The sequence below is a fragment of the Nycticebus coucang genome, chromosome 22 (genome assembly GCF_027406575.1).
Source record: "Nycticebus coucang isolate mNycCou1 chromosome 22, mNycCou1.pri, whole genome shotgun sequence".
NCBI lineage: Eukaryota > Metazoa > Chordata > Mammalia > Primates > Lorisidae > Nycticebus > Nycticebus coucang.
Window position 1 is genome coordinate 44,895,620 of NC_069801.1, and position 26,465 is coordinate 44,922,084.

The window sequence follows — 26,465 nt, forward strand, 5'->3', positions numbered from 1 at the left end:
CAATACATATTACAATAAAAACCAATATTTGATAATCTTTGATATTACAAACAATATTGCAATGTGTAGCCTTGGCCTATATTATTCCTATTATTCCAATGCAGACACATATATAGGAAGAATTTCTTTTTTTTTTTTTTATCGTTGGGGATTCATTGAGGGTACAAGAAGCCAGGTTACACTGATGGTATTTATTAGGTAAAGTTCCTCTTACAATTGTGCCTTGCTCCCAAAAGGTGTGTCACACACTGAGACCCCACCCCCAACCCTCCTTCCCTCTCTCTGCTCTTTGTTTACCCCACCCCCTCCCTCCTTCTCTCCATGTCTGCTCTCCCCTTCTCACACCCCCCACCATATCATTAATTGTCATTAATTGTCCTAATCAAAATTGAATACATAGGATTCATGCTTCTCCATTCTTGTGATGCTTTACTAAGAATAATATCTTCCACTTCTATCCAGGTTAATACAAAGGCTGTAAATTCTCCATTTTGTTTGCATGCTGAATAGTATTCCATGGTGTACATATACCACAGCTTGTTAATCCATTCCTGGGTTGGTGGGCATTTAGGCTGTTTCCACATTTTGGCAATTGTAAATTGAGCTGCGATAAACAGTCTGGTGCAAGTGTCCTTATGATAAAAGGATTTTTTCCTTCTGGGTAGATGCCCAGTTATGGGATTGCAGGATCAAATGGGAGGTCTAGCTTCAGTGCTTTGAGGTTTCTCCATGCTTCCTTTCAAAAAGGTTGCATTAGTTTGCAGTCCCATCAGCACTGTAAAAGTGTTCCCTTCTCTCCGCATCTGTGCCAGCATCTAAAGTTTTGAGATTTTGTGATGTGGGCCATTCTCACCAGGGTTAGATGATATCTCAGTGTGATTTTAACTTGCATTTCTCTAATAATTAGGGATGATGAGCAGCTTTTCATATGTTTGCTAGCCATTCATCTGTCTTCTTTAGAGGAGGTTCTATTCATCTCTCTTCCCCATTGATATATGGGATTGTTGGCTTTTTTCATGTGGATTAATTTGAGTTCTCTATAAATCCTACTTATCAAGCTTTTGTCTGATTCAAAATATGCAAATATCCTTTCCCATTTTATAGGTTGTCTATTTGTTTTGGTTGTTCTCTCCTTATCTGTACAGAAGCTTTTCAGTTTAATTAAGTTCCATTTGTTTATTTTTGTTGTTGTTGCAATTGCCATGAAGTCTTCTTCATAAAGTCTTTCCCCAGGCTGATATCTTCCAGTGTTTTTCCTATGCTTTCTTTGAGGATTTTTACCATTTCATGCCTTAAATTTAAGTTCTTTCTCCATCTTAAATCAATTTTCGTGAGTGGAGAAAGGTGTGGGGGGAAGTCTAGATTCAGTCTTTTACATGTGGATATCCAGTTCTCCCAGCACCATTTATTGAGCAGGGAGTCTTTCCCCCAGTGTACTTGTTTGGTTTATTGAAGATTATGTGGTTGTAAGATGTTAATTTCATTACCTGATTTTTTATTCGATTCCAAAAGTCTATGTCTCTATTTTGTGCCAATACCATGCAGTCTTGACCAGTATGGCCTGGTACTACAGCCTAAAACCCATTATGCTAAAGCCCCTGGCATTCTTTTTATTAGAAAGAACTGCCTTAGCTATACGGAGTTTTTTCTGGTTCCATACAAAACACAGAATCATTTTTTCCAAGTCTTGAAAGTATGATGTTGGTATTTTAATAGGGATGGCATTGAATTGGTAGATTACATTGAGAAGTACAGACATTTTAACAATGTTAATTCTTCCCAGCCATGAGCATGGTATATTCTTCCATTTGTTAATATCCTCTGCTATTTCCTTTCTTAGGGTTTCATAATTTGCTTTGTAGAGGTCCTTCACCACTTTTGTTAGATATATTCCTAGGCATTTAATTTTCTTTGAAGCTATGGTGAAGAGAGTTGTGTCCTTAATTAGCCTCTCATCTCAGCTGTTATTGCCATATTCAAAGGCTACTGACTTGTGGACAGTGATTTTATATCTTGAGACATTACTGTATTTTTGAAGACTTCCAGGAGTCTTGTTGTTGAGTCTTTGGGGTTCTCTAAGTAAAGATCATATTGTCATCAAAGAGGGAGAGTTTGACCTACTCTGCTGCCATTTGGATGCCCTTTATTTCCTTGTCTTGCCTAATTGTATTGGCTAGAACTTCCAGCACTATGCCGCATAGTAATGGCAACAGAAGGCAACCTTGTTTGCTTCCAGTTCTAAGTGAAAAAGCTTTCAGTTTTACTCCATTCAGTAAAATATTAGCTGTGGGTTTGTCATAGACAGCTTTGATCAGTTTAAGAAATGTGCCACGTATGCCTGTACTCTTCAGTGTTCTCATTAGAAAAGGATGCTGGATTTTATTGAATGATTTTTCTCCATCTATTGAGAGGATCATATGGTCTTTGTTTTTGCTTCTATTAATAATGGTGGATAATGTTTATGGACTTGCATATGTTAAACCAGCCTTGCATCCCTGGGATGAAACCTACTTGATCATGATGTATGACTTTTTGATGAAAAGCTGTAATCTATTGGCTAGGATTTTGTTGAGAATTTTTGCATCTATATTCATTAGTGAAATTGGTCTGAAGTTCTCCTTAGTTGAAAGACTCCTTTTAGTTGAGTCTTTTCCTGGTTTTGGTATCAGTGGGATGTTTGCTTTGTAAAACATGTTGGGGAAGATTCCTCAATTTTTGGGAATAATTTCTGAAGTATGGAAATAAGCTCTTCTTTGGAGGTTTGATAGAATTCAGATGTGAAGCCATCCAGACCATTTTTTTGTTGGGAGATATTTTATTGTTTCTTTGATCTCAGTGCTTGAAATTGGTCTTTTCAGGAGATCTATATCTTTCTGGCTAAGACTATGGAGAGGGTGTGATTCCAAATATTGATCCATTTCCTTTATCTTGTAGTATTCAGAGATAATCTCTTGTATCTATGTGCCATCAGTTGTTATTTCACCTTTGTCATTTCTGATTGAGGTTACTAGAGATTTCACTTTTCTGTTTGTAGTTAGTCTGGGAAAGGGCTTATCTATTTTATTTATTTTTTCAAAAAACCAACTCCTTGTTTCATTAATTTTCTGAATGATTCTTTTGTTTTCAATTTCAATAATCTCTGAATTAATTTTGGATATTTCTTTCCTTCTGCTGTTTTTTGTTTTTTTTTTTTTGGTTTAGATTGTTCTTCTTTTCCTAATTCCATAAGATGGCTTGTGAGTTTGTTGAAGTGCTCTCTTTCTGTTTTTCAAATATAGGTATCTAAAGCAATACATTTTCCTCTCAGGACTGCTTTTCCTTTTATCCCACAGGTTTTGGTAGCTTGTTTCTTCATTGTTGTTGTGTTCAAGGAAGTTAATGCTTTCCTCTTTTATTTCTTCCTTCACCCAGCTGTCATTCAACAAAAGGTTGTTTAATTTCCATGCCTTTGTGTGGGGTTGAACATTTTTGTTGGAGTTGAGTTCCACCTTTAGTGCCTTGTGTTCTGAGAAGATACAAGGTAAAATTTCAATTCTTTTGATTCTGGTGAGGTTTGTTTTGTGTCCTAGGATATGATCAATTTTGGAGAATGTTTGATGGGCCGATGAGAAGAATGTATATTCTTTATCTTTGGGATGGAGTGTTCTATATATGTCTATTAAGCACAGTTGTTCTAGGGTCTCATTTAAGTCCCTTATATCTTTGTTTAATTTCTGTTTAGAGGATCTTTCCAGCCCTGTGAGAGGAGTGTTAAAGGCCCCTGTTATTTATTTTTTTTGAGGTTTTCCTCCTTTTAATCACTCTTTTTTATTATTATTAAATCATAGCTGTGTACATTAATGTGATTATGGGGCACCATACACTAGTTTCATAGACCGTTTGACACATTTTCATCACACTGGTTAACATAGCCTTCCTGGCATTTTCTTAGTTATTGTGCTAAGATATTTACATTCCACATTTACTAAGTTTCACATATACCCTTGTAAGTGGTGTTATATGATATCATATTGCTCAGACTAAGTAAAGTCTGTTTCAAGAATCTGAGAGCATTTAAGTTGGGTGCATAAATATTTAGAATTGAAATGTCTTCTTGTTGTATTTTTCCCTTGACCAATATGAAGTGACCATCTTTGTCTTTTTTGACTTTAATTGCTTTAAATCCACATGTATCTGAAAATAAGAGTGCAACCCCTCTTTTGTTCTGGATTCCGTTTGCCTGAAAAATTGTCTTCCAACCCTTAACTCTGTTTTGTCTTTTGAGGCTAGGTGTGTTTTCTGCAAACAGCAATTGGATGGTTTGTGTTTTTCAATCCAATCTGCCAATCTATGCTTCTTCAGTGGGGAATTCAAGCCATTAACATTTATTGAGATAAATTGATAAAAGTGGTAGCATTCTTTTCATCTTATTTTGTGAAAGTCCATTGTTTAGGTTTGCCTTTTGCATCAGCATGGAAGCTAGGTTCTGTCCTTTAATTTCCAGGCACTTACTTTGTTGGTGGTCCATTGTGATGGTCAATATGTAGAACAGGTTGAATTATTTCCTGAAGAGTTGGTCTTATGGCAAATTTCCTCAATGTTTGCATATCAGTAAAAGATTTGATTTCTCTGTCAATTTTAAGGCTTAGCTTAGCAGAAATAGAACTCTGGGCTGGAAATTCTTCTGTTTAAGTAGATTAAAGGTAGATGATGATTGTCTTCTACCTTAAAACGTTTCATTAGAAAAGTTTTCAGTCACCCTGATGGATTTGCCCCCCGTAGGTCAATTGGTGCTTACTCCTGACAGCTTGAAGAATCTTTTCTTTTTCTTAACTTTGAACAGCTCTATTTGGTATCTTGGAGAAGCTCTATTTGAGGTGACCTGGGGTCTGCTATTCCTCTGAAAGAAGTATGTCAGAATCTTTGGTGATATTGGGGAAATTTTCATTTATAATATTCTCTAGAATGGCCTCCATTCCTCTGGGGCATTCTTCTCCCCCTTCTGGGGTACCTGTAACTTGTATGTTTGAATGCTTCATAAAGTCCCATAATCGTGTTGGTGAACGTTCTGCCTTCTGACTCTTTTTTCTGACTCTTTAACTATCTGAGTTATCTCAAGAGATTTATTCTTTACCTCTGAGATTCTTTCCTCTGCATTATCTAATCTGTTGTTGATACTTTCTATTGCATCTTTAAGTTCTCTAATTGACTCCTTCAATTTCTTCAGCTCTACTCTACCCTTTCTGTATTCTTCATATTGTTCATCTCTTATTTAGTTCTGCTTTTGGATTTCCTTTTGGTTATTTTCCACTTTCTCAGAAATTTCCTTCATTGTTTTCATCATCTATATTTTAAATTCCCCTTCTGTCATTTCTAACATTTCTTTATAGGTGGAATCCTCTGCAGTACCTACCTCATGGTCCCTTGTGGGGGTTTCTCTGGACTGGTTTTTCATGTTGCTGGGACTTTTTTTCTTATTCTTTCTCATGAGTGTATTCTTTTATCTGTTGCCTTGCCCTAATTTTCCTTTCATTTCCTCTTGCTGTTTAATTTACTGTGCCACTGGCCTAAGCTTTTGATGAGTTCCTTTGGTAGAGGACCAGAAGGATGAGAAGATTGAAGAACAAGAAGGGTAAAAAGATTTTTAAAAAAAGAAAGAAAGAAAAAAGAAAAAGGAGAGGGGGTGAGTAAAAGGGAATATTGACAAAAAGAAGCATAGCACAGAAAAAGGGAGATAGGAGTAAAATACTTTGACCCAACCTTCAAAAAAAATCCCCAACTTCTGGGGGTGCTGGGTTGAACAGTTCTCTTGAGGTCAGCAGCTCTTTGACAGCCTGTTCAGACACAGTACCCCACCTCCACCACATAGAGAGGAAATACCAAAATACTATACATTAAACCAAAACAAACAAACAAAAAACCTTATAGGATAAAATTGAGGGAAAAACCAAATAATAGGGGCAGTAACACTAACAAAATGAAGTTCTAATTGTTAAAGAAGGCAAAAATGTAAAATTATATTTAAACTAGAAAAATAAAGAAATAAAGAAAAGAGAAAATAAAAAAAAGAAAAATCTAGAAGGAAAATGTCAAAAAAAGAAGCCAAAAACAAAAACAAAACAGTATATATATCTTGCTGAATATTGCCTGGTCAACAGGTGATCTTCTGGGGTATGAGATGTTAATCACAATTCTGATACAGCTATATGAGAGGGAGACTGGAGGCCTCTGCTGATTTCTTAAACCCCTCAGGGTTGAGAGCCTAAATTTTTCTTCAGCCCACTTAAAAGACACTGTAAACTATTAACCTTGGCTAAGCAAAAGTTTTCCCAGGAAAGCACTTGTCTCTGGGCTCTTTTTTTTTATATATATATATACCTTTTTTTAAATTTTTTTTTATTGTTAAATCATAGCTGTGTACATTTGTGGAATCAAGGGGTACAATGTGTTGGTTTAATATACAATCTGAAATATTCTCATCAAACCGTTCAATGTAGCCTTCATGGCATTTTCTTAGTTATTGTATGTAGACATTTGTATTCTGCATTTAGTAGGTTTCACCTGTACCCATTCTAAGATGCACTGTAGGTGTGGCCCCACCCACTACCCACTGTCTCTGGGATCTTGAAGTGGCTGCTCACTTATCCAGTGCACCCAAATGGTCTCACTCTATGCCCCTGAGGGCTAAGGCTGTAATCTGCCAAACACTGAAATCTCTGCATCTCAATCCCTGCCTTTGGTCTTCTCAGACACTAGGTTACTGGCCCAAGGTCCCCCAGCCCAATTCTTCTGCTGTGACCCTGAGGGCAGAGCCTACATGGGCAGTTCTCCCACAGTGGCTGCGCACACTCTGCGACCCTGAGGGCAGAGCCTGCAGGGGAAGTTCTCCACTATGGCTGTGCAGGTGGCCCACAGCTGAAGAGTATTAGCTCCGTTCTGGCTCAGTGGCTCAGTCTGGGGCCCTAGACAATGCTTAAAGTCATCCACATTCTCACCCAAGTTCTCCCAAGGTAGCTCAACCAAGTGCCCAAATCCAAAAAAATAAAACAGCTCACAGGTAAGGCCTTTCCTACTTGTAATCTCAGTGTTGCTGAAGTTGCAGCTGTGGGCAGCCTCTGACCAAACAAACGCACGCTACCACTTGCCAGTTCTCCACTGCTTTTGTCCTCCTTATAGGGTCCAGAAGTCTTTCACTGTCTCCCTGTGTCCCCAAAGGGATGTTTTCTGGGCAGATCCTACCAGCCAGAGATGCCTGGAGTCTTCTCACCCCAATCTCACCATGCCCAGTTGCAAGGAAGCTGTTACTCGGCTGCCATCTTTCTCCCCTCCCCACCCCCCTGGATGAATTTCTAAAGAATTTATAGTCTGAGTTTTTTATCTTTTAAAAAATTCCACAAGGTTTTATTATTGGAAAAGCATGGACCTAAATAAAAAGGAAATAGATATCTATATAATACCTTCATTTTCTTTTCTTTTCTTTTTTTTTTATTTTTATTAAATCATAGCTGTGTACATTAGTATGATCATGGGGCACCATACACTTGGTTCATAGATCGTTTGACACATTTTCATCACACTAGTTAACATAGCTTTCGTAGCATTTTCTTAGTTATTTTGCTAAGACTTTTACATTCCACATTTACTAGGATTCACATATACCCTTGTAAGATGCACCGCAGGTGATTTTATGGAAGTTGGAAAATAGTGAGGGAGGAAAAGATCATGTTAGCACATTGTTATTGGTCATATACAACTCGATCTTATATTTTATAGAGATTTCAGCACACAAAATATTAGGAATTGCCTAGTTCATAACCTAGTTTCCTGACCAAGGGTCAGTAATTTCTTTGAAGGATTCTGGAGGAAAAGGTGGAAGCATTATTTTTATATCAGCTTTCATAATGTGTATTTCAGTCCCCAAACTAGTCAGTCATGTAACTGTTTAGATAGTCAACAATCAATGGGAATTAAGTGTTAACAAGTCCCATTTCCCCAACCTGGAACAGAATATGACCTTTCATTAGTCCTCATGAGTCTCTGATTATTATTTTTCTTTTCCTATTCAATAAATTGAGACTTAATTTACTAACATCATCTCTCTTGCAACTTAGCCACTTAAAAGAGGTACATAATCTTATTACTTTAGAAACACTGCAGGGATGACCCATTTTTTATTCATTGTTGTTTATGGCAAATAGCAAAATGGTTTGTATAGAATAGAAAATTAATAAAAGGGACTGTATTTCACATTAGCATCAGAAAATTCCATGAAGTTTTTTAAAATATTTTAGTTGCTATAATATCTTGCTACTGACCAAAAAATGTTAGATTTCTAAGAAAATCTATAAATAATTGATTGTCTCAAAAAACTCTTTCAACCTTCCTTTCTTCCATCCACACCCTCAGTTTTATTGAGGTAAGACTGACAAATAAAATTTGCATATATTTAGTTATAAAACATGATGTTTTGATATGTGTATACATTATGAGATGTTAACACAATTGTCACCTCACATAGTTATCATTTTTTTGGTAATGAGAACACTTGATATCTACTAAATTGGACTTTTTAAAAATATTATAATTTGTCTTTACATTCCTGGATTTATTTCACCTAACAGTACGAAGAATCCTCAAAAAATTAAAATTAGAACTACCATATTATACAGTAATCCCATTTCTGAGTGTATGTCTGTAGGAAATGAAATCATTATCTTAAAGATATATTTGTACTCCATGTTAATTGCAGTATTATTCACAGTAGCCTAGATCCAGAAACAGCCTAAGTGTCCATTGACAGTTGAATAAGAAAATGTGGAGTGCATATGTGCAGATGTGTATATGTGTGAACACACACACACACTCTAAAATATTATCCTTAAAAAAAGGAGGAAATAGCTGGGCGTTGTGGCGGGCGCCTGTAGTTCCAGCTACTCGGGAGGCTGAGGCAAGAGAATCGCTTAAGCCCAGGAGTTGGAGGTTGCTGTGAGCTGGGTGAGGCCACAGCACTCTACCGAGGGCCATAGAGTGAGACTCTGTCTCTACAAAAAAAAAAAAAAGGAGGAAATCCTGTCATTTGTGACAACACATATAAACTTTGAAGACATTATACTAAAGTTTTGCTCTTTTACCCAATTTGATTTAGAGATCAGCAGCAATGCCTGGATCAGTCATGCAAAGATCTGATTCCAAAACCTAGGAAAGACATTATAAAAACATATGGTAAAATTTCAGTCATGAATATAGATGCAAAATGTAAACAATCATTTAAAAGCAACCTATAGCTTTCTCTCTCCTCTCTCACTTTCTCATCTTTTCCCACTACTCTCTTCACGTTCTCTAATATATAATACTGATACTTTTATATTAAAAAAATAAAACTATAGCTCTGGCAGAAATAAATTTATGTTATTTTTCCTCACTCAAACAGTATGCTTGGAAGAACAAATTTAGCTTAGGATCTTAGGCTACTCATATCCCATAGATATCATATTCATGACCAGTTTTACCTGTTGCTCCCTGATCTGGCAGTTTACAAGAGAATAGTTGAGGAAATATGGCAAGGTATCATGTCATTTCCCAGCCCTATTATATGCTAATTCAAATGACAACTAGCCCTAAGTTCTGGTGAACTTCTAACCCTGTCTTTGTACATGACCCAGATTTAACCTCCATCCATAAGCTTGTTATATTTCTAGAGATGGCAGGGAATTGAGTGGTATGTTGTTTGCAGTAGTTTTTCTTTATAAGTTATGAGTATCCATAATTTTGCTTTCCTAATTGAAACTTTGTGATCTCTGTTTCAGATACTTTGTTCCCAGAGGAAACCTGGTTTTCAATTTTTTTGATAATCATCTCCATGCTACTACTTATCAACTATGTGTCATGGTTCTGTAAGTAGTTCAGAAGTACAGTCAAATGGCATGTGAAGAATGGAAGTGCCAAAAGGTCTTTCAATTTCTAATGCATTAATTGCCTGAAAAATCTCTGTCAAGACATAAGACTATTGATTCTGCAGGCCATATTCCCATTAGAAAACTCAGGGGATTGGGTCATCAGAAGTTACTAGCAGATACTGGCTTAGCTATCATTATTTCCTTTATTCTGATGCCTTTGGAAGTCACCGTGACTTGTGCCCCTAGGGTAAAAAGATCCGTGTCCTTGTAGCATGTTCTCATTTTACCAACTTAGAAAGTAAAGGCTTTAATTTATATGAATGAGAACGTTTAACGAGACCTTATGAATAAAGAACTGATGTTTTCTGAAGGATTTTGACTCCTGTTTCTTCCTGAACAGCTTTGCAATTTGGAGTTGATAACATCTGCATCCAGATCCCTTCATCAAGTTAATTAATTCTCAATCTCCACCTCCCCCCTACCACATTTAACCACTTAATGGATGTTTTTTGAAGATGGATATAGTCAATTCATTTAATCATCTCTCTCATGCATTTTTAAGGGATCATGTGCTCAACTTAAGGACATAAAGAATACAGTATTACTTGTAGATGTTGGGAAGAATGAAGATGCTCTTAAAATGACCTACCCTACAAAAAAATAATAACTAGTATAAAAAATGTGTGAATGTTATCTCTTAATACTAATTGGATAGAAATTATAGGGAAAGAGTTTGTCATTTGGATTAGCACAAAACCTGAATAAAGTGGCACTTTTTGGAATGTTCCTTCAACCTGATCAATAAGCTAATCAAAAATTTTGTTTATTCTTTATTTCTAAGCTATGCACTTTCACAACTATTTGTATAAACAATATGCCTATACATTTAGGATAATGGCTCCCTGTCTTCTTCTTCTTCTTTTTTTTTTTTTATTGTTGGAGATTCATTGAGGTTACAAGAAATCAGTTTACATTGATTGCATTTGTTAGGTAGAGTCCCTCTTATAATTGTGTCCTGCCCCTAAAAGGTATGTCACACACAGAGACCCCACCCCCTCCCCTCTTTCCTCTCTCTGTTCTCCCCTTCCCCCGGCCCCCACCATGTACTAGGTCATTAATTGTCTCCTATCAAAATTGAGTACATAGGATTCATGCTTCTCCATTCTTGTGATGCTTTACTGAGAAAAATGCTGCTCCTTGTCTTCTATTAATAATTATTTCCTTTTCAATTAAGTCTAGGTAAGAAAGAGAAAAATATTTTTATTCCATATGTCCCTAGAAAGAAAGGAGACATCAGAACCTATTATGTATACAAAATTAAAGAAAACTTTCTAACTTCATAAAATCAAAAAATCTTTAGCAAACATACTTGGTAGAAAATGTTTAAATAGATTGGCACAGACAACAATGATGATAAAAAAAATTCCTAAGAAAAAGGATGGGGAAAATGCTGGTTAAAGAGAACAGAAAACTTTTTGAATACGTGTTCTACACCAGCCAAAGGAAAAACCACTCCTCCACCTTATGATTTCAGCAGGGCTAAACTTCCACTCCACTATTCCATTCTGTCAAAGTGTGTTAATTTTACATTTTGGTGAAACCTTGCTCATGGAACTGAGCAGGAAGCTAATTTTTCATTCTCTGCCTGGCAAAAGCAGGTAGCACTCTGTTTCTCCTAGATAGTGTCTGCAGAGTGGAATGGGGAGCTCATTTTTTTCATTTACTTCCTGGAGCTCTGATTCCAACTGCAGAAGTTTAAACAAGATCCAGTACATAATTCCTGTGTTCTAATTTGGACAGACTGGAGAGTAACTCAGGCCCTGGAAAGAAAGTGTAACATGTTTTATTCAGCTTATGGGTGGCTGGTGAGCTAAGTTGCATGGGAAGTTCGCCCGTATGCAGCTCCTGGTGGCCTGTACTCCTCCTGGACACTAGAAATGCTCCAGACTTCTATTACAGTACAAATAAAACTGTAACAGCATTTTAATCTACAAGTTTCTCTTTCTCTACTAGAGAATAAGCTCTTTTAGGGAAGAAGCTAGGCCTAATTTTTCTTTATATCACTCTGACAACAACAGCTGCAACAAAACACATAGCTAAAGTTTATCAGCACTTACATAGCAGGAATTGGGCTGAGCATTTGTCATGATTTTCTCATTTAACCTTCACAATGAGCCTATTTGGTATGTATTATTTTATTTCCAGTATAATGAAGCAGAAAATGAGGCATAGAAAAGTTATGTAACTGGCCTGTCAGGGGTTGAATTTTGTCCCATCAAAAGTCACATGTTGAAGTCCTAATCCCAAGGTGTGGTCTTTTTAGAAGATAGGATCTTTACAGAAGTAACCAAGTTAAAATGAGGTCATTAAGTTGGGCCATAATTTAATATAAAAAATATCCTAATAAAAAGGGGACATTTGGACACAAACACAGGCAAAGGTAGTGATGCTTCTACAAGCCAAGGAACACCAAAGAGTTCCAGTGACCAAGCAGAAGCTCCTAGCTGCAAAAGTGTAATGTCTTCCTTTTTATTTTGCAGATTTATCAAGACCGTGGAATTCTTACAAAATGTTTGTTTTAATGATCATGGGTATCGTGACTTTTATGGTTACAAATGTTACCTACCTGTCCTTCATAATGAAAGGTAATTGGAACAAGGATGGTTTCTGGGGTTTCTCTCTTATGGCCATTCCCATATCATTCCCATTGATATTCTATTACTCTCTTCTTCAAAGCCAAACATTTTACAAAAGTTGCTTACACACATGCTTACCTCTGTCTCACTTTCCACTGTTTTTCCAGTGGAATGGAATTGGCTGCCACATTCTCCATTACACAGAAAATTTCCTTTCAAAGTCAGAAGCGTTTTTCTTATTGATAAATACAAATAGAACTTGTAAGTTTTTATCACACTGTATCACCTACAGCATTTGCGATTGCTACCCAATCCCTTCTTGAAACTCTCTTTTCTTGGCACGTGCATAACCTTATATTCCCAAGGTTTTTTTTTTTTTTTTTTTGTCTCTGACTACTCCTACACAGAAATTGGTAGATTTCCCCACTTGAATATCCCACTGGGGTCTCAAAATCAGTTGTAAATTATGCCCATCCTGCCTCCTAAATTGCTATCCTCCTGTGTTTCTAGTATAAGACTGGAAATGCCATCAACCTGTGCACCTTCCTTTCCCCATAATAATTTTAATACAAAGAATTCATTAGATTTCTGTCTAACAACTTCTTATATCCCACAAGCATCAATCAGACTGTGATTTTCAATCTGGTTCATACATTAGCATCACATGAGAAAAAATGCAAATGTCCAGGCCTCAAATCCCAAGATATTTTTACTCAAATAATCTAAGGTAGTGCTGACTGTAATCATTTAAAAAACTTCCCCAGGTGAATTTTAGAGGTAATCAGGTGTAAGTGTCACTAAGTCAGATTATACGGCAACCTCATACTACCACATGTACTGTTATTTAAGGAAAAACTAAATAAAATTAAATCATTTATTTAGATAATGTTAATTTATTGACTACTATCTACCAAGACCTACTGTATACACTGGGAATACAGTAGCAGACAGAAGACACAAAAACTGTGCCCTCATAGAGCCTGTATGCAAATAAGAAATGTCAAGAAGTTATTGTAAATTAATGAATAAAAATGTTATTTTATTTTGAAAATGGACTTCACTTATAAGTTCTAAATCAAAATTACTTTACTATCTGTGTGGAAATGATATCCCTGTCACAAAAAGGAGAGGTTATAATCATTTTCCCAGGATTCCATTAAAATTTTTTTTTTCTTTAATGGTCTGATGTTTGTGACCTGTGGGGTCAGAAAGATGAAATTATTCTGTTCCTAGGTTATTCTCTTATTTCTACCCTCAAGGAAGTTTCCAAACACCACTTAACCAAGCCTAACTCTTAGTATTCTCAGCAAATAGAAAAGGCTTAAAATTCATTTGGCTTCCAAAAACTAGAAATATGGCTGTTTGAAGTGAAGATATTTTTTCCTCATAGTTCTTTTAAACCTCAGGCTCAAATTATAAGTGAAACTCAGCACATTAGAGGTATTGTCCCATACTAAAAACCAATTATCATTTACACTTTGTCACACAACAAACCATTAAGACAAAGGAACTGACATCAGAAAGATGACACTGTATCCCCCACTTGGTCAAAATGTTACCAGAAAGGAAGTTTTGCTAATTATAATTTCTTTTTTTTCAGGTCCTGATTTTCCATCCAGCAAAGTTATAAGGGAGGCTTGCTATGTGGTCGGATTTGCAATGGCAATGTTTGTCACCATGGTTATTTCTTTTCTATATCTCTTACTGAGAGGTAAATAGTGCTAAAAGGAGGGGCTTCAAATGTTTATTCTCTGCCTCCTTCCTTAACTGATATTTGATCATAACTTGGATCTATGGCAGCTATGAGGAAAATCAAGATCTTAGGATGTGTAAGACATTTTTAAAAATCCAACCCTAGGGTGGGTCTCAAGGACTTATGTTGTTGGGCTGCCAATACATAACATGACATAACATGCCATACAATAACATGAATCAGAGTTATTAATTTGAATCTTAATCTTTACATTGTGCTAAGTTTAAATTAAGATATTCTTGAAAATATATACAAATGTTTTCTTTGTGCTGTGACTTGTGCTAGGCAAGAAGGCAGAGATTTAGAGCTTTCCAGATTACATTCTATTTGGAGTTTACATCTCCTTTTAATCAAAAAATTTTACAAGTTTCCCCAAGTATTTGATCAGGAATGTGTTTTATAGCATTGATTATATTTGCATTGTCATTCTATCTGCATACGAATTGTGAGATGTTACCTTATAATCTACCTATTATACTGGCAACTGATAAGTTTTCTCACCAAAGCCTGTTCCCTGTTAGAAATGAGACCTGGGTACCAGGGCTCAAAGTCTGTCGATGAGAGGCTATCTATTGTATCTTGGAAGATAAGGGAAATTAAAAAAAAATAGAGTCAGGAAAATGCATACTGTGATAAGCAAACTTGTGGTAATCTTCCTGAATAAATTCATATTTATCCCTTTTGTGAAATAAAAGTCATAAACAAGGGCAGAGAAAATGAGTAACTGGAAAGGAAGGAAGACAGTGGTGTGTGATCATGCTTTGCTACATTCATGTTATACAAATATTAATTTCACTCAGAGTAAATTTCCAAGCCAAGAAAAGACAAGTACAGAAACATTGTCAAATCTTGAGCTTTGGTTGAAACAATGCTAATCTATTTCAGAATAAGGTGTGTGCCCTTGTGGAGTTGATAACCGTGTTCATAAATCTGTCTCAACTGAACTTCTTGAATGACCCTTGCTACTCTCATAAATTCTGGAATTAGCTAAGCCCATGAAAGATATATTTAGAGTTTATCAAAAGACTGTTTCACTAGGAGGTCAAGGCATGCATAGGGAACTCATCAGGGAAGATCAAATCAAAACCCAAATTCGGCAATTTTCTAACATAAAAATAATAAAGGAGAGAATAAGTTTAAAGTGCATGACCTAGAACCCAAGAAATAGAAATACTAAAGAAATCAGAAATCATTGAAATAAGCATGTTATTACTCTCAAAAGTACAAAAAAGGAATCATATTCACAAAATGAAAATGATATTTTATGAATCAAATAAGTGTTCTTTTAAAAAGACTAAGCACTTATAAAAATTAACATGATAAACGTTTTAAACCATGCTCGCCAATGTTTTTGGCACCAGAAACTGGTTTTGAGGAAGGGAATGAGGGGGCAGAGCTCAGGCAGTGATGCAAGTGTGACAGGGAGTGGCCATAAATACAAATGAAGCTTCACCCACTCACCTACCCCTGAACCTTCTGCTATGCACCAAGTTCATAATAGGCCAAAGACATCTTTCGCACAAAAGGTGGGTTTTATGGAAGACAATTTTTCCATGAATGGGGGATGGGGTACGGAGAATGGGACAGGAGGCAGAACTCAGGTGGTGATTCTGTGCAGCCTGATTCCTAACAGCCCACAGACTGGTACTGGTCCATAGCCTAGAGGTTGGGGACTAAAGCTTTAAAATAAAATCTTAAAATTAAATGGCAAAAAAAATGTATTAGATTTGACAAAAGGAGTACTCATATTAGTTTTTTATTGCTGTATAACAAATTACTACAAAAATATTGTCTTTGAATAATATGCATTTATTATCTCATAGATCTTATTGGTCAGCATTCTGGGCGAATTGTAAACATTGATTGCATTTTCATAAGGCTTCTATCAAGATGTTTTCCAGGACTGCCATCTCATCTGTAACTCAAGAGACCCTTCCAAATTCCTTCAGGTTGTTGAAAATTTTTCTTCCTTTCTGAGAATAGCAGGACAGAATCTCTGACTTCTAATCCTTCTAATTTTGTTTATGGTCTCCTTTGGTAAGATCAGTACCCTCCAGGATAAACTTTCTAATTTAAAGTCAAGTGATCACGGATTTTGATCATATCTGCAAAATTTCTTTACAGCAGCTTACAGAGCACATAGGTTTGATTAAGTAACTTAGAAGCAGTAGGTACAACTGAAGTGCAAATTTTGGTGGCCACTTAAGAATTCTGCTGACCTCTCTAAACACAACTGAAGTGAGATAGGGAATGAATGTATCTGAATGTAGTACAAAATATAAAGTTAAAACACATAAAATAAAAGTTAAAAAAAAATCTGAGTCTACATAGGTAAAAAATAGAATTCTAGGACATTGAATAGACAGACTACAGGACCATTTGTTTTTCTTCCCCCCCCCCCAGGACCATTTGTTTTTCTATTAACTATGGATGAAAAATTTCCTAGAAATAATAACTACCAAGACATTAAACAGAAAATTTCCATCTAGAGTGATGAGCAATATACATATCAATTCCTATCATCATAAGTATCACTGCCATGGCCACTACTAATAACATCAAGATTAGGAGGAATTAACCAAGTTCAATTCCAGGACACCTCCTACAAATTGACAAGAACCAAATTGGCATCAAGTGTGTTAAAGAATTTTTTTTTACCCACTCATTGTATGGTTTCAGAGAGAGAAAAATGAAATAAAGTAAGTTTTTACACATTCAAGGATATAGACCTTTTACTGCTTACAGACCATTATAGGAAAAGAAAAGATTCCAAAAGAAGGAAAATGAATCTCGAGAGAAACAGTTGTATATGAGAAAAATTGGTTGGCAAACACTTTGGGAGAGACACATTTATAATTATAAATATTGGTTTTATGAAACATGTAACAGTAGTAATAATAATAGTTGTATAAATGTCAAAGAAATATAGAAACAGGATTGCAGAAATTTGGCAGGAGAGGATGAAGGAGATAAAATATTGCTAATTGTTTCCTGAAAGATATGTATTAACTAAATTTAGGATTCACTTAAATATAAATTTAAGTATTGAATACGTATATGAGAATAATCATTAAGCATCCTGAAATACCACATTGTTAGGGGAGGAGGCTTTGTCATCCAACTGTGTAATTTCAAAACCTGTAGGTTTTCTTCCTATCACATTAACTCGATACTAGGAAAGTAACTATACATCTTGTGCATCAATTTCCACATGAATTTAAAAGGAATGATACTAGTTCTTACCATATGGAGTACTGATAGGCTCAATAGAGACTTATGAGTGTCCCTCTGTTTTTTCCCTACAATAATAGAATATATTTTAACTAGATTCACAGTTACTCATTATAAAGACTCGCTTCACAGTTAGGTGTGTGTCATGCCTTATATAATGAGGAATGAGTAAAAGTGATGTCTGCAAACTCTGGGTTATGCACTTACAGAGAAAAACTGAGCCCTAAACTCGTTCTCATTTTTATCCTTTCTTGTTTTTGGAATTGTAGGAAGAGAATTGAGCCTTCAAGACCAAGAAGGTGAGACTACACATCAAGAATAGCTCAATAAGAAACAACGTGGATGGCCAGGTGCAGCAGCTCACACCTGTAATCCTAGTACTTTGGGAGGCCAAGGCCAGTGGATTGCTTGAGCTCATGAGTTCGAGAGCAGCCTGAGCAAGGCAAAGAGCCATTTCTTCTAAAAATAGAAAAACTGAAGCCAGAGGATCACTTGATCCCAAGAGTTGGAGGTTGCTGTGAGCTATGATGATGCCATGGCACACTACTCAGGGCAACAGGTTGAGACTCTGTCAAAAAAAAAGAAAGAAAGAAAGAAAGAAAGAAAGAAAGGCTTCTGGACAACTAAGAGAAGGACAGTTACCACATCTTCTTTTCAAGTGTAACACATGGAACACTACACAATTAATTTTGGTTCATTCATAATGGTTAGTATCTCATAAAGCATGTAAAGCTTTGATATCTGTGCTCATTATGTCATTAAAAACCAAACTGTATGAAATTACTAAAATTGTATACATTACAATATAAAAGATATGCTGTAATCAAAACAACATAGAAAAGTTGACATTAATGTATGGGAGAAGATGTCAGGAAAGTAACACAATAAAGATTTGATAGCAGTGTTAATATCAAAACGTTAAGGCAATATAAAATAGCAAGAATATAAAATAAATAAGACCTTGAACATACACTAAAAAAAGCTTCAGTAATTAAGGTAATTGACAGAATTAATAGCAGTAACTGATAAAGCTCAGAAATCTATTCATGCATACGAACAATTAGACTATGAATTTAAATTACAATAAACTAATTAAAATTTTAATTTTATACCTTCTCCCAAATTGAGATTGGACATGATTTTCAAATGTTTGAAGATAATTTTTAAATGTAAGCCATGTACTAAATCTTAGATAAATTCAAAATAAATGCTAAGATACTATACCATAAGGTATGACACGTGTCAAAATGAAATAAAATGAGAAATATCCTTACTATCATTGCAACATGTGTAAGTGCATATGGTGGTACTGACAAAATACACCCTATATATTTTTATTTGGGGTATACTAATAATTTATAGACCATAAAATGAACTTCTTTAAAATGTATAATCCAGTGAGGGTTCTTTAAAGTACATTAGCAAATTTGTACAACCATCATCACTAATTCTACAATATTTTTGTCATCTATGCACAGATATGATACCCATTACAAGTCACTCCTGATAGCCCTCTTTCCCCAACCACCTGGAAACCACTAATCTCCTTTCTCTCTATGGATTTTCCTGTTTACGTTATTTGATATAAATAGAGTCATACAATATGTGAGCTCTTGTGTCTGGAATAAGCATGTTTTCTTTTAATTTATATAGATTTAAGGGACAAAAAGGCAGTTTTGTTGCATGCCTATATTATAGTGAAGTAGGCAATTTTTCATCCCTCATGATCCTTCCACCTTTTGGTGTCCATTATTTCACTCGACATGAACACACATACCCATACGTTAGCTCCTGCTTATAAGTGAGAACATACAGTATTTGATTTTCCATTTCTGAGAAACTGAGGAAAATGGCCTCCTATTCCATCCAACTTGCTGCAATGAATCTTATTTCATTTTCTCGATATCTGAATAGTATTCCATAGAGTAAATGAGGGCTCTCTAGAGCCTCTCTCTACTTTCTATAGAAAGTATCCAGCCACATACGTCTCTATTTTTCATATTACATGGCTGGATACTTTCTGGACAGCCCCTGTATTTATCACATTTTCCTTATTCAGCTATCAGCTGATGGAGACTAAGGTTGATTCCATATTTTTTCTATTGTGGATAGTGTGACAGTAAACATACGAGTGGAATTATCTTTTTGACATAAAGATTTCTTTTCCTTTTCACAGACATCTAGTAGCAGAATTGCTAGATTTAATGGTAAATCTAGTCTTAGTTCCTTGAGAAATCTCCATACTATTTTCCATAGAGGTTCTACTAAATTACATTCCCACTAATAGTATGTAAATGTTCCTTTCCTTCCACAAATGTGCCAGTATCTGTTGTTTTTTGATTTTTTAATAATGACCATTCTGACTGTAGCAAATTGGCATTTCATTGTGTTTTTAATTTACATTTCTCTCATAATTAGTTATATTGAGCATTTTTCACATATTTTTTTCTTTTTCTTTTATTTTATTAATTAAGTCTTTTGTACATAGATCATAAATACATTTATGCCCTTTTCAGTGTGTTGATTATTTCTACAGATTGGAGTGCTTAAATCATACTGATCACCATAGCTTTCATTTCATTTACCCATTTATAGCATTAGGACATTTGTGTTCTACCCATGATAGAACCAACTTGTACTTGCAATGTGATCCATAGTTGTGGTCCCCCTACTATCCCTCCCATCCTCTCCCCATCCCTCCTCCTCCCCTTCCCTCCTTCATCATAGCCTAAAGTTGTATTTCGTTTTTCACATGCAAGTGTGAATTTTTATAAAGTGGTTTCACAGTAGTGCTGAATACATTGGATACTTTTTTTCCATTCTTGAGATACTTTGCTAAGAAGAATATTTTCTAGCTCCATCTATGTAAACATAAAGGAGGCAAAGTCTCCATTTTTTACTGCTGCATAATATTCCATGGTATACATTTACCACAATTTATTAATCCATTCATGGGTCGATGGGCACTTGGGCTTCTTCCATGACTTGGCAATTATGAATTGAGCTGCAGTGAACAGTCTGGTGCAAATATCTTTATTGCCAAATGATTTTTGGTCCTTTGGGTATACACCTAGAAGAGGAATTGCATGATCGAACTGCAGGTCTACATTTAGATTCCTGAGTGTTCTCCAAACTTCCTTCCAGAAGGAACGTATTAGCTTGCATTCCCACCAGCACTGTAGAAGTGTTCCCTTTTCTCCACATCCACGCCAACATCTGTTGTTTTTGGGATTTTGTGATGTGGGCTACTCTTACTAGAGTTAGATGGGATCTCAGAGTAGTTTTGGTTTGCATTTCTCTGATGATTCAAGATGATGAGCATTTTTTTATGTGTCTGTAGGCCATGTGCCTGTCTTCTTCAGAGAAGCTTCTGTTCATGTCTCTTGCTCACAATGAAATGGGATCACTTGTTTTTTGCTTAGTAATAAGTTTGAGTTCTCTGTAGATTCTGGTTATTAGACCTTTATCAGTAGCATAACTTGCAAAAATCCTCTCACATTCTGAGGGCTGCCTACTTGCTTTACTTAGTGTGTTCTTGGCAGTGCAGAAGATTTTTAATTTGATCAGATCCCAGTAATGTATTTTGGATGTTGCTTCATTGCCCGGGGTGTCTTCCTCATGAAGTATTCTCTCAGGCCAATTTTCTCAAGTGTTTCCCCTGCACTGTCTCTAAAAATATTTATAGTTTCATGTCTTAAGTTTAAGTCCTTTAATGAGTGAGAGTCAATTTTTGTTAGAGGAGAACGATGTGGGTCCAGTTTCAGTCTTCAAGTTGTGAACCAATTCATTCAGCACCATTTATTGAATAGGGAATCTTTCTCCCAATTTATATTTTTAATAGGCTTATCGAAAATCAAATGACGATAAGTGTCTGGGTTCACCTCTTGGTCTTCAATTCTGTTCCATACATCTACCTCTCTGTTTTTGTGCCAGTACCAAGCTGTTTGATCACTATCAATTTATAATAAAGTCTGAAGTCTGGAAGTGTGATTCCTCCCAATTTGTTTTTATTTCTGAGTAATGTCTTGGCTATTCAAGGTTTTTTCTGTTTCCAGATAAAATGAAGTACTATTTTTTCCAGGTCTTTCAAATATGGGAGAGGTGCTTTAATAGGGATCGCATTAAATCTGTAAATTGCTTTAAGTAGTATAGACATTTTAACAATGTTGATTCTTCCCAGCCATGAGCATGGTATATTTTTCCATTTGTTAACATCTTCAGGTATTTCTTTTCTCAGAGTTTCATAGTTCTCTTTATAGAGATCTTTCACATCCTTAGTTAGATACACTCCCAGATATTTCATCTTCTTTGGTACTTTTGTAAAGGGAATAGAATCTTTGATTGGTTTTTTCCCTTGACTATTGTTGGTTTATATAAAGGCTTCAGATTTATGAGTGTTAATTTTGTATCCTGAGATGTTACTATATTCCTTGACCACTTCCAGGAGTTTTGTAGTTGATTCCCTGCGGTTTTCCAGATATATAATCATATCGTCTGTGAAGAGTGACAATTCGATCTCCTCTGGTCCTATTTGTATCCCCTTGATTGCCTTTTGTTGTCTGATTGCAGTGGCTAAGACTTCCATGGCAATGTTAAAAAGCAGTGGAGACAGTGGGAATCCTTGCCTGGTTCCTGATCTGAGTGGAAATGTTTTCAATTTTACTCCATTCACTGTGATATTGGCTGTGGGTTTGCTGTAGATGGCCTCTATCAGTTTAAGAAATGTTCCTTCTATACCTATTTTCTTAAATGTTCTGATCAAGAAAAGATGCTGGATATTGTCAAAAGCTTTTTCTGCATCAATTTAGAGAATCATATGGTCTTTGTTTTTTAATTTGTTTATGTGATGTATTATATTTATGGATTTACATATATTGAACCATCCTTGGGACCCTGGGATGAAACCCTCCTGATCGTGGTATATAATTTGTTTGATGTGTTGTTGGATTCTGTTTGCTAGGATCTTATTGAATATTTTTGCATCAATATTCATTAGAGATATTGGTTTATAATTTTCTTTACTTGTTGGGTCTTTTCCTGCTTTGGGTATCAGGGTGATATTTGCTTCATAGAATGAGTTGGGAAGTATTCCTTCATTTTCTATGTTTTGGAAAAGATTAAGTAATATAGGTACAAGTTCCTCTTTAAAGGTTTGGTAGAATTGTGATTTGAAGCCATCTGGTCCCGGGCTTTTCTTTTTGGGGATATTTTTTATAGTTGATGCTATTTCAGAGCTTGTTATAGGCTTGTTCAACATTTCCCCTTCTTTCTGGCTAAGTCTGGGGTGTGACATGTTTCCAAGTATTGATCTATTTCCTTCAGATTTTCATACCTCTGAGAGTAAAGTTTTATGTAGTATTCATTAAGGATTTGATGAATTTCTGAGGAATCTGTTGTTATTTGGCCTTTATCATTTTGATTGATGAAATTAGGGATTTTACTCCTCTACTTCTGGTTAGGTTAACTAACAGTTTATCTATTTTATTGACCTTTTCAAAAAACCAACTCTTTGATTGGTTGATCTGTTGTATGATTCTTTTGTTTTTAATTTCATTAAGTTCTGCTCTAATTTTGTTATTTATTTTCTTCTGCTGGGTTTAGGGTTGGAATGTTCTTCCTTTTCCAGTTGCTTGAGATGACTCATTAAGTTATTGACTTCCTCTCTTTCTGCTCTCTTGAGGAAGGCTTGCAACGCTATAAATTTTCCTCTTAGGACTGCCTTTGCTGTATCCCAGAGGTTCTGATAGTTTGTTTCCTCACTATTGTTTTGTTCCAAAAATTTGGCAATTTCTTCTTGATCTCGCCTATGACCCAGCTATCATTTAGCATGAGGTTTTTTAGTTTCCATGTTTTTGTATGCGTGTGGAGATTCCTGTTGTTACTGAGTTCAACTTTTATTCTGTGGTGGTCTGAGAAAATACAAGGAATGATTTCTATTCTTTGAAATTTGCTGAGGCTAGACTTGTGACATAATATGTGATCAATTTTGGAGGATGATCCATGGGCTGATGAGAAGAATGTGTATTTGGTTTTGTTAGGATGAAATGTTCTATAGATGTCTATTAGATGCAAATGTTGAATGGTTAAGTTTAATTCTAAAATTTCTTTGCTGAGCTTCTATTTTTTTTTTTATTAAATCATAGCTGTGTACATTAGTGGGATCATGGGGCACCATACACTTGGTTCATAGACTGTTTGACACATTTTCTTTTTTTTTTTTTTTTGTAGAGACAGAGTCTCACTGTACGGCCCTCGGGTAGAGTGCCGTGGTGTCACACGGCTCACAGCAACCTCTAACTCTTGGGCTTACGCGATTCTCTTGCCTCAGCCTCCCGAGCAGCTGGGACTACAGGCGCCCGCCACAACGCCCGGCTATTTTTCTGTTGCAGCTTGGTCAGGGCTGGGTCCGAACCTGCTACCCTCGGCATATGGGGCCGGCGCCCTACTCACTGAGCCACAGGCGCCGCCCTGTTTGACACATTTTCATCACACTAGTTAACATAGCTTTCCTGGCATTTTCTTAGTTATTTTGCTAAGACCTTTACATTCCACATTTACTAAGATTCACATATACCCTTGTAAGATGCACCTCAGGTATAATCTCATTAATCCCCCTCACCCCACCTCCCGCCCCCCTCCCTCCCTTCCCTTTCCCCCTTCTCCCTATTCTTCGGTTGTAACTGGGTTATAGCTTTCATGTGAAAGCCATAAATTAGTTTCATAATAAGGGTGAGTACATTGGGTACTTTTTCTTCCATTCTTGAGACACTTTACTAAGAAATACATGTTCCAGCTTCATCCATGTAAACATGAAAGAGGTAAAGTCTCCATCTTTCTTTAAGGCTGCATAATATTCCATGGTGTACATATACCACAATTTATTAATCCATTCGTGGATCGATGGGCACTTGGGCTTTTTCCATGACTTAGCAATTATGAATAGGGTTGCAATAAATATTCAGATACAAATATCTTTATTATGGTGTGATTTTTGGTCGGGTATATACCCAATAGAGGGATTACAGGATTGAATGGCAGATCTATTTTTAGATCTCTAAGTGTTCTCCATATCTCTTTCCAAAAGGAATGTATTAATTTGCATTCCCACTAGCAGTGCAAAAGTGTTCCTTGTTCTCCAGATCGGCGCCAACATCTCTGGTCGTGGGATTTTGTTTTTTCAACTTGACTATTGTTGGTATATATAAAGGCTACCGATTTATGAATGTTGATTTTGTAACCTGAGATGCTGCTGTATTCCTTGATCACTTCTAAGAATTTTACAGATATACAATCTAGTGTTTTACAGATATACAATCATATCATCTGCGAAGAGCGAAAGTTTCATCTCTTCTGACCATATGTGGATACCCTTGATCGCCTTTTCTTCCCTAATTGCGGTGGCTAAAACTTCCATTACAATGTTAAAAAGCAATGGAGACAATGGGCAGCCTTGTCTGGTTCCTGATCTGAGTGGAAATGATTCCAATTTAACTCCATTCAATATGATATTGGCTGTGGGTTTGCTGTAGATGGCCTCTATCAGTTTAAGAAATGTCCCTTCTATACCAATTTTCTTAAGTATTCTGATCATGAAGGATGTTAGATGTTATCCAAAGCTTTTTCTGCATCGATTGAGAGAATCATATGGTCTTTGTTTTTTAATTTGTTTATGTGCTGGATTATATTTATAGATTTATGTATATTGAACCAGCCTTGAGACCCTGGAATAAAACCGAGTTGGTCATGATGTATGATTTGTTTGATGTGTTGCTGGATTCTGTTTGTTAGAATCTTGTTGAATATTTTTGCATCTATATTCATTAGTGATATTGGTCTACAATTTTCTTTTCTTGTTGGGTCTTTTCCTGGTTTGGGGATCAGGGTGATGTTTGCTTCATAGAACGTGTTGGGTAGTCTTCCTTCTTTTTCTACCTTTTGGAACAGGTTGAGTAATATAGGTACTAATTCCTCTTTAAAGGTTTGGTAGAATTCTGACGTAAAACCATCTGGTCCGGGCTTTTCTTTTTAGGGAGATATTGTATGGTTGATTTTATGTCCGAACTTGATATGGGCCTGTTCAACATTTCCACTTGATTTTGGTTAAGTCTTGGAAGGTTTTTGGTCTTCTGGGTATATGCCCAGTAGAGGGATTACAGGATTGAATGGCAGATCTATTTTTAGATCTCTAAGTGTTCTCCATATCTCTTTCCAAAAGGAATGGGATGGATGGAGCTGGAACATATTCTTCTTAGTAAAGTGTCTCAAGAACGGAAGAAAAAGTACCCAATGTACTCAGCCTTATTATGAAACTAATGTAGGACCTTCACATGAAAGCTATAACCCAGTTACAACCAAAGAATAGGGAGAAGGGGGAAAGAGGGAGGGGGGAGGTCAATGGAGGGAGGGGGATTAATGGGATTACACCTGCGGTGCTTCTTAGAAGGGTATATGTGAATCCTAGTAAATGTGGAATGTAAAGGTCTTAGCAAAATAACTAAGAAAATGCTATGAAAGCTATGTTAACTAGTGTGATGAAAATGTGTCAAACGGTCTATGAACCAAGTGTATGGTGCCCCATGATCACACTAATGTACACAGCTATGATTTAATAAAAAAAAAGTCTTGGAAGGTAACGTGCTTCCAAGTAACGTTCAGATTTTCATATTTCTGAGAGTAAAGTCTCTTTCAATATTCATTAAGGATCTTTGGATTTCTGTGGATTTCTGTTGTTATTTCGTCTTTGTTATTTCTGATTGATGAGATTAGAGATTTTACTCTTTTGTTCCTGATTAGGTTAGCCAAAGTTTTATCTACTTTGTTGACCTTTTCAAAAAACCCACCTTTTTCATTTATTGATCTGTTGTATTCTTCTTTTGTGTTCAATTTCATTTAGTTCTGCTCTGATTTTGGTTATTTCTTTTCTTCTGGATTTGGGGTTGGAGTGTTTTTCCATTTCCAGTTGCTTGAGAT

At 36.0% G+C, this 26,465-nt stretch overlaps 1 protein-coding gene across 3 annotated transcripts in view; it reads left to right on the forward strand.

The window, feature by feature from the left end:
• LOC128575205 (putative selection and upkeep of intraepithelial T-cells protein 1 homolog) overlaps window positions 1–19,136 on the forward strand; it is a 48,344-nt gene extending 29,208 nt beyond the window's left edge. Inside the window, exons 5-9 of one of the 3 annotated variants that reach the window (XM_053576671.1) lie at window positions 9,786–9,872; window positions 12,416–12,520; window positions 14,112–14,222; window positions 16,088–16,213; window positions 17,765–19,136. In XM_053576671.1, coding sequence (XP_053432646.1) covers window positions 9,786–9,872; window positions 12,416–12,520; window positions 14,112–14,222; window positions 16,088–16,185 — 401 coding nt within the window. In that variant the 3' untranslated portion in view covers window positions 16,186–16,213; window positions 17,765–19,136. The remainder of the gene's footprint in view (window positions 1–9,785; window positions 9,873–12,415; window positions 12,521–14,111; window positions 14,223–16,087; window positions 16,214–17,764) is intronic. The other 2 variants (XM_053576672.1, XM_053576674.1) reach the window with 2 other exon arrangements.
• The last annotated feature ends 7,329 nt before the right edge of the window (window positions 19,137–26,465 follow it).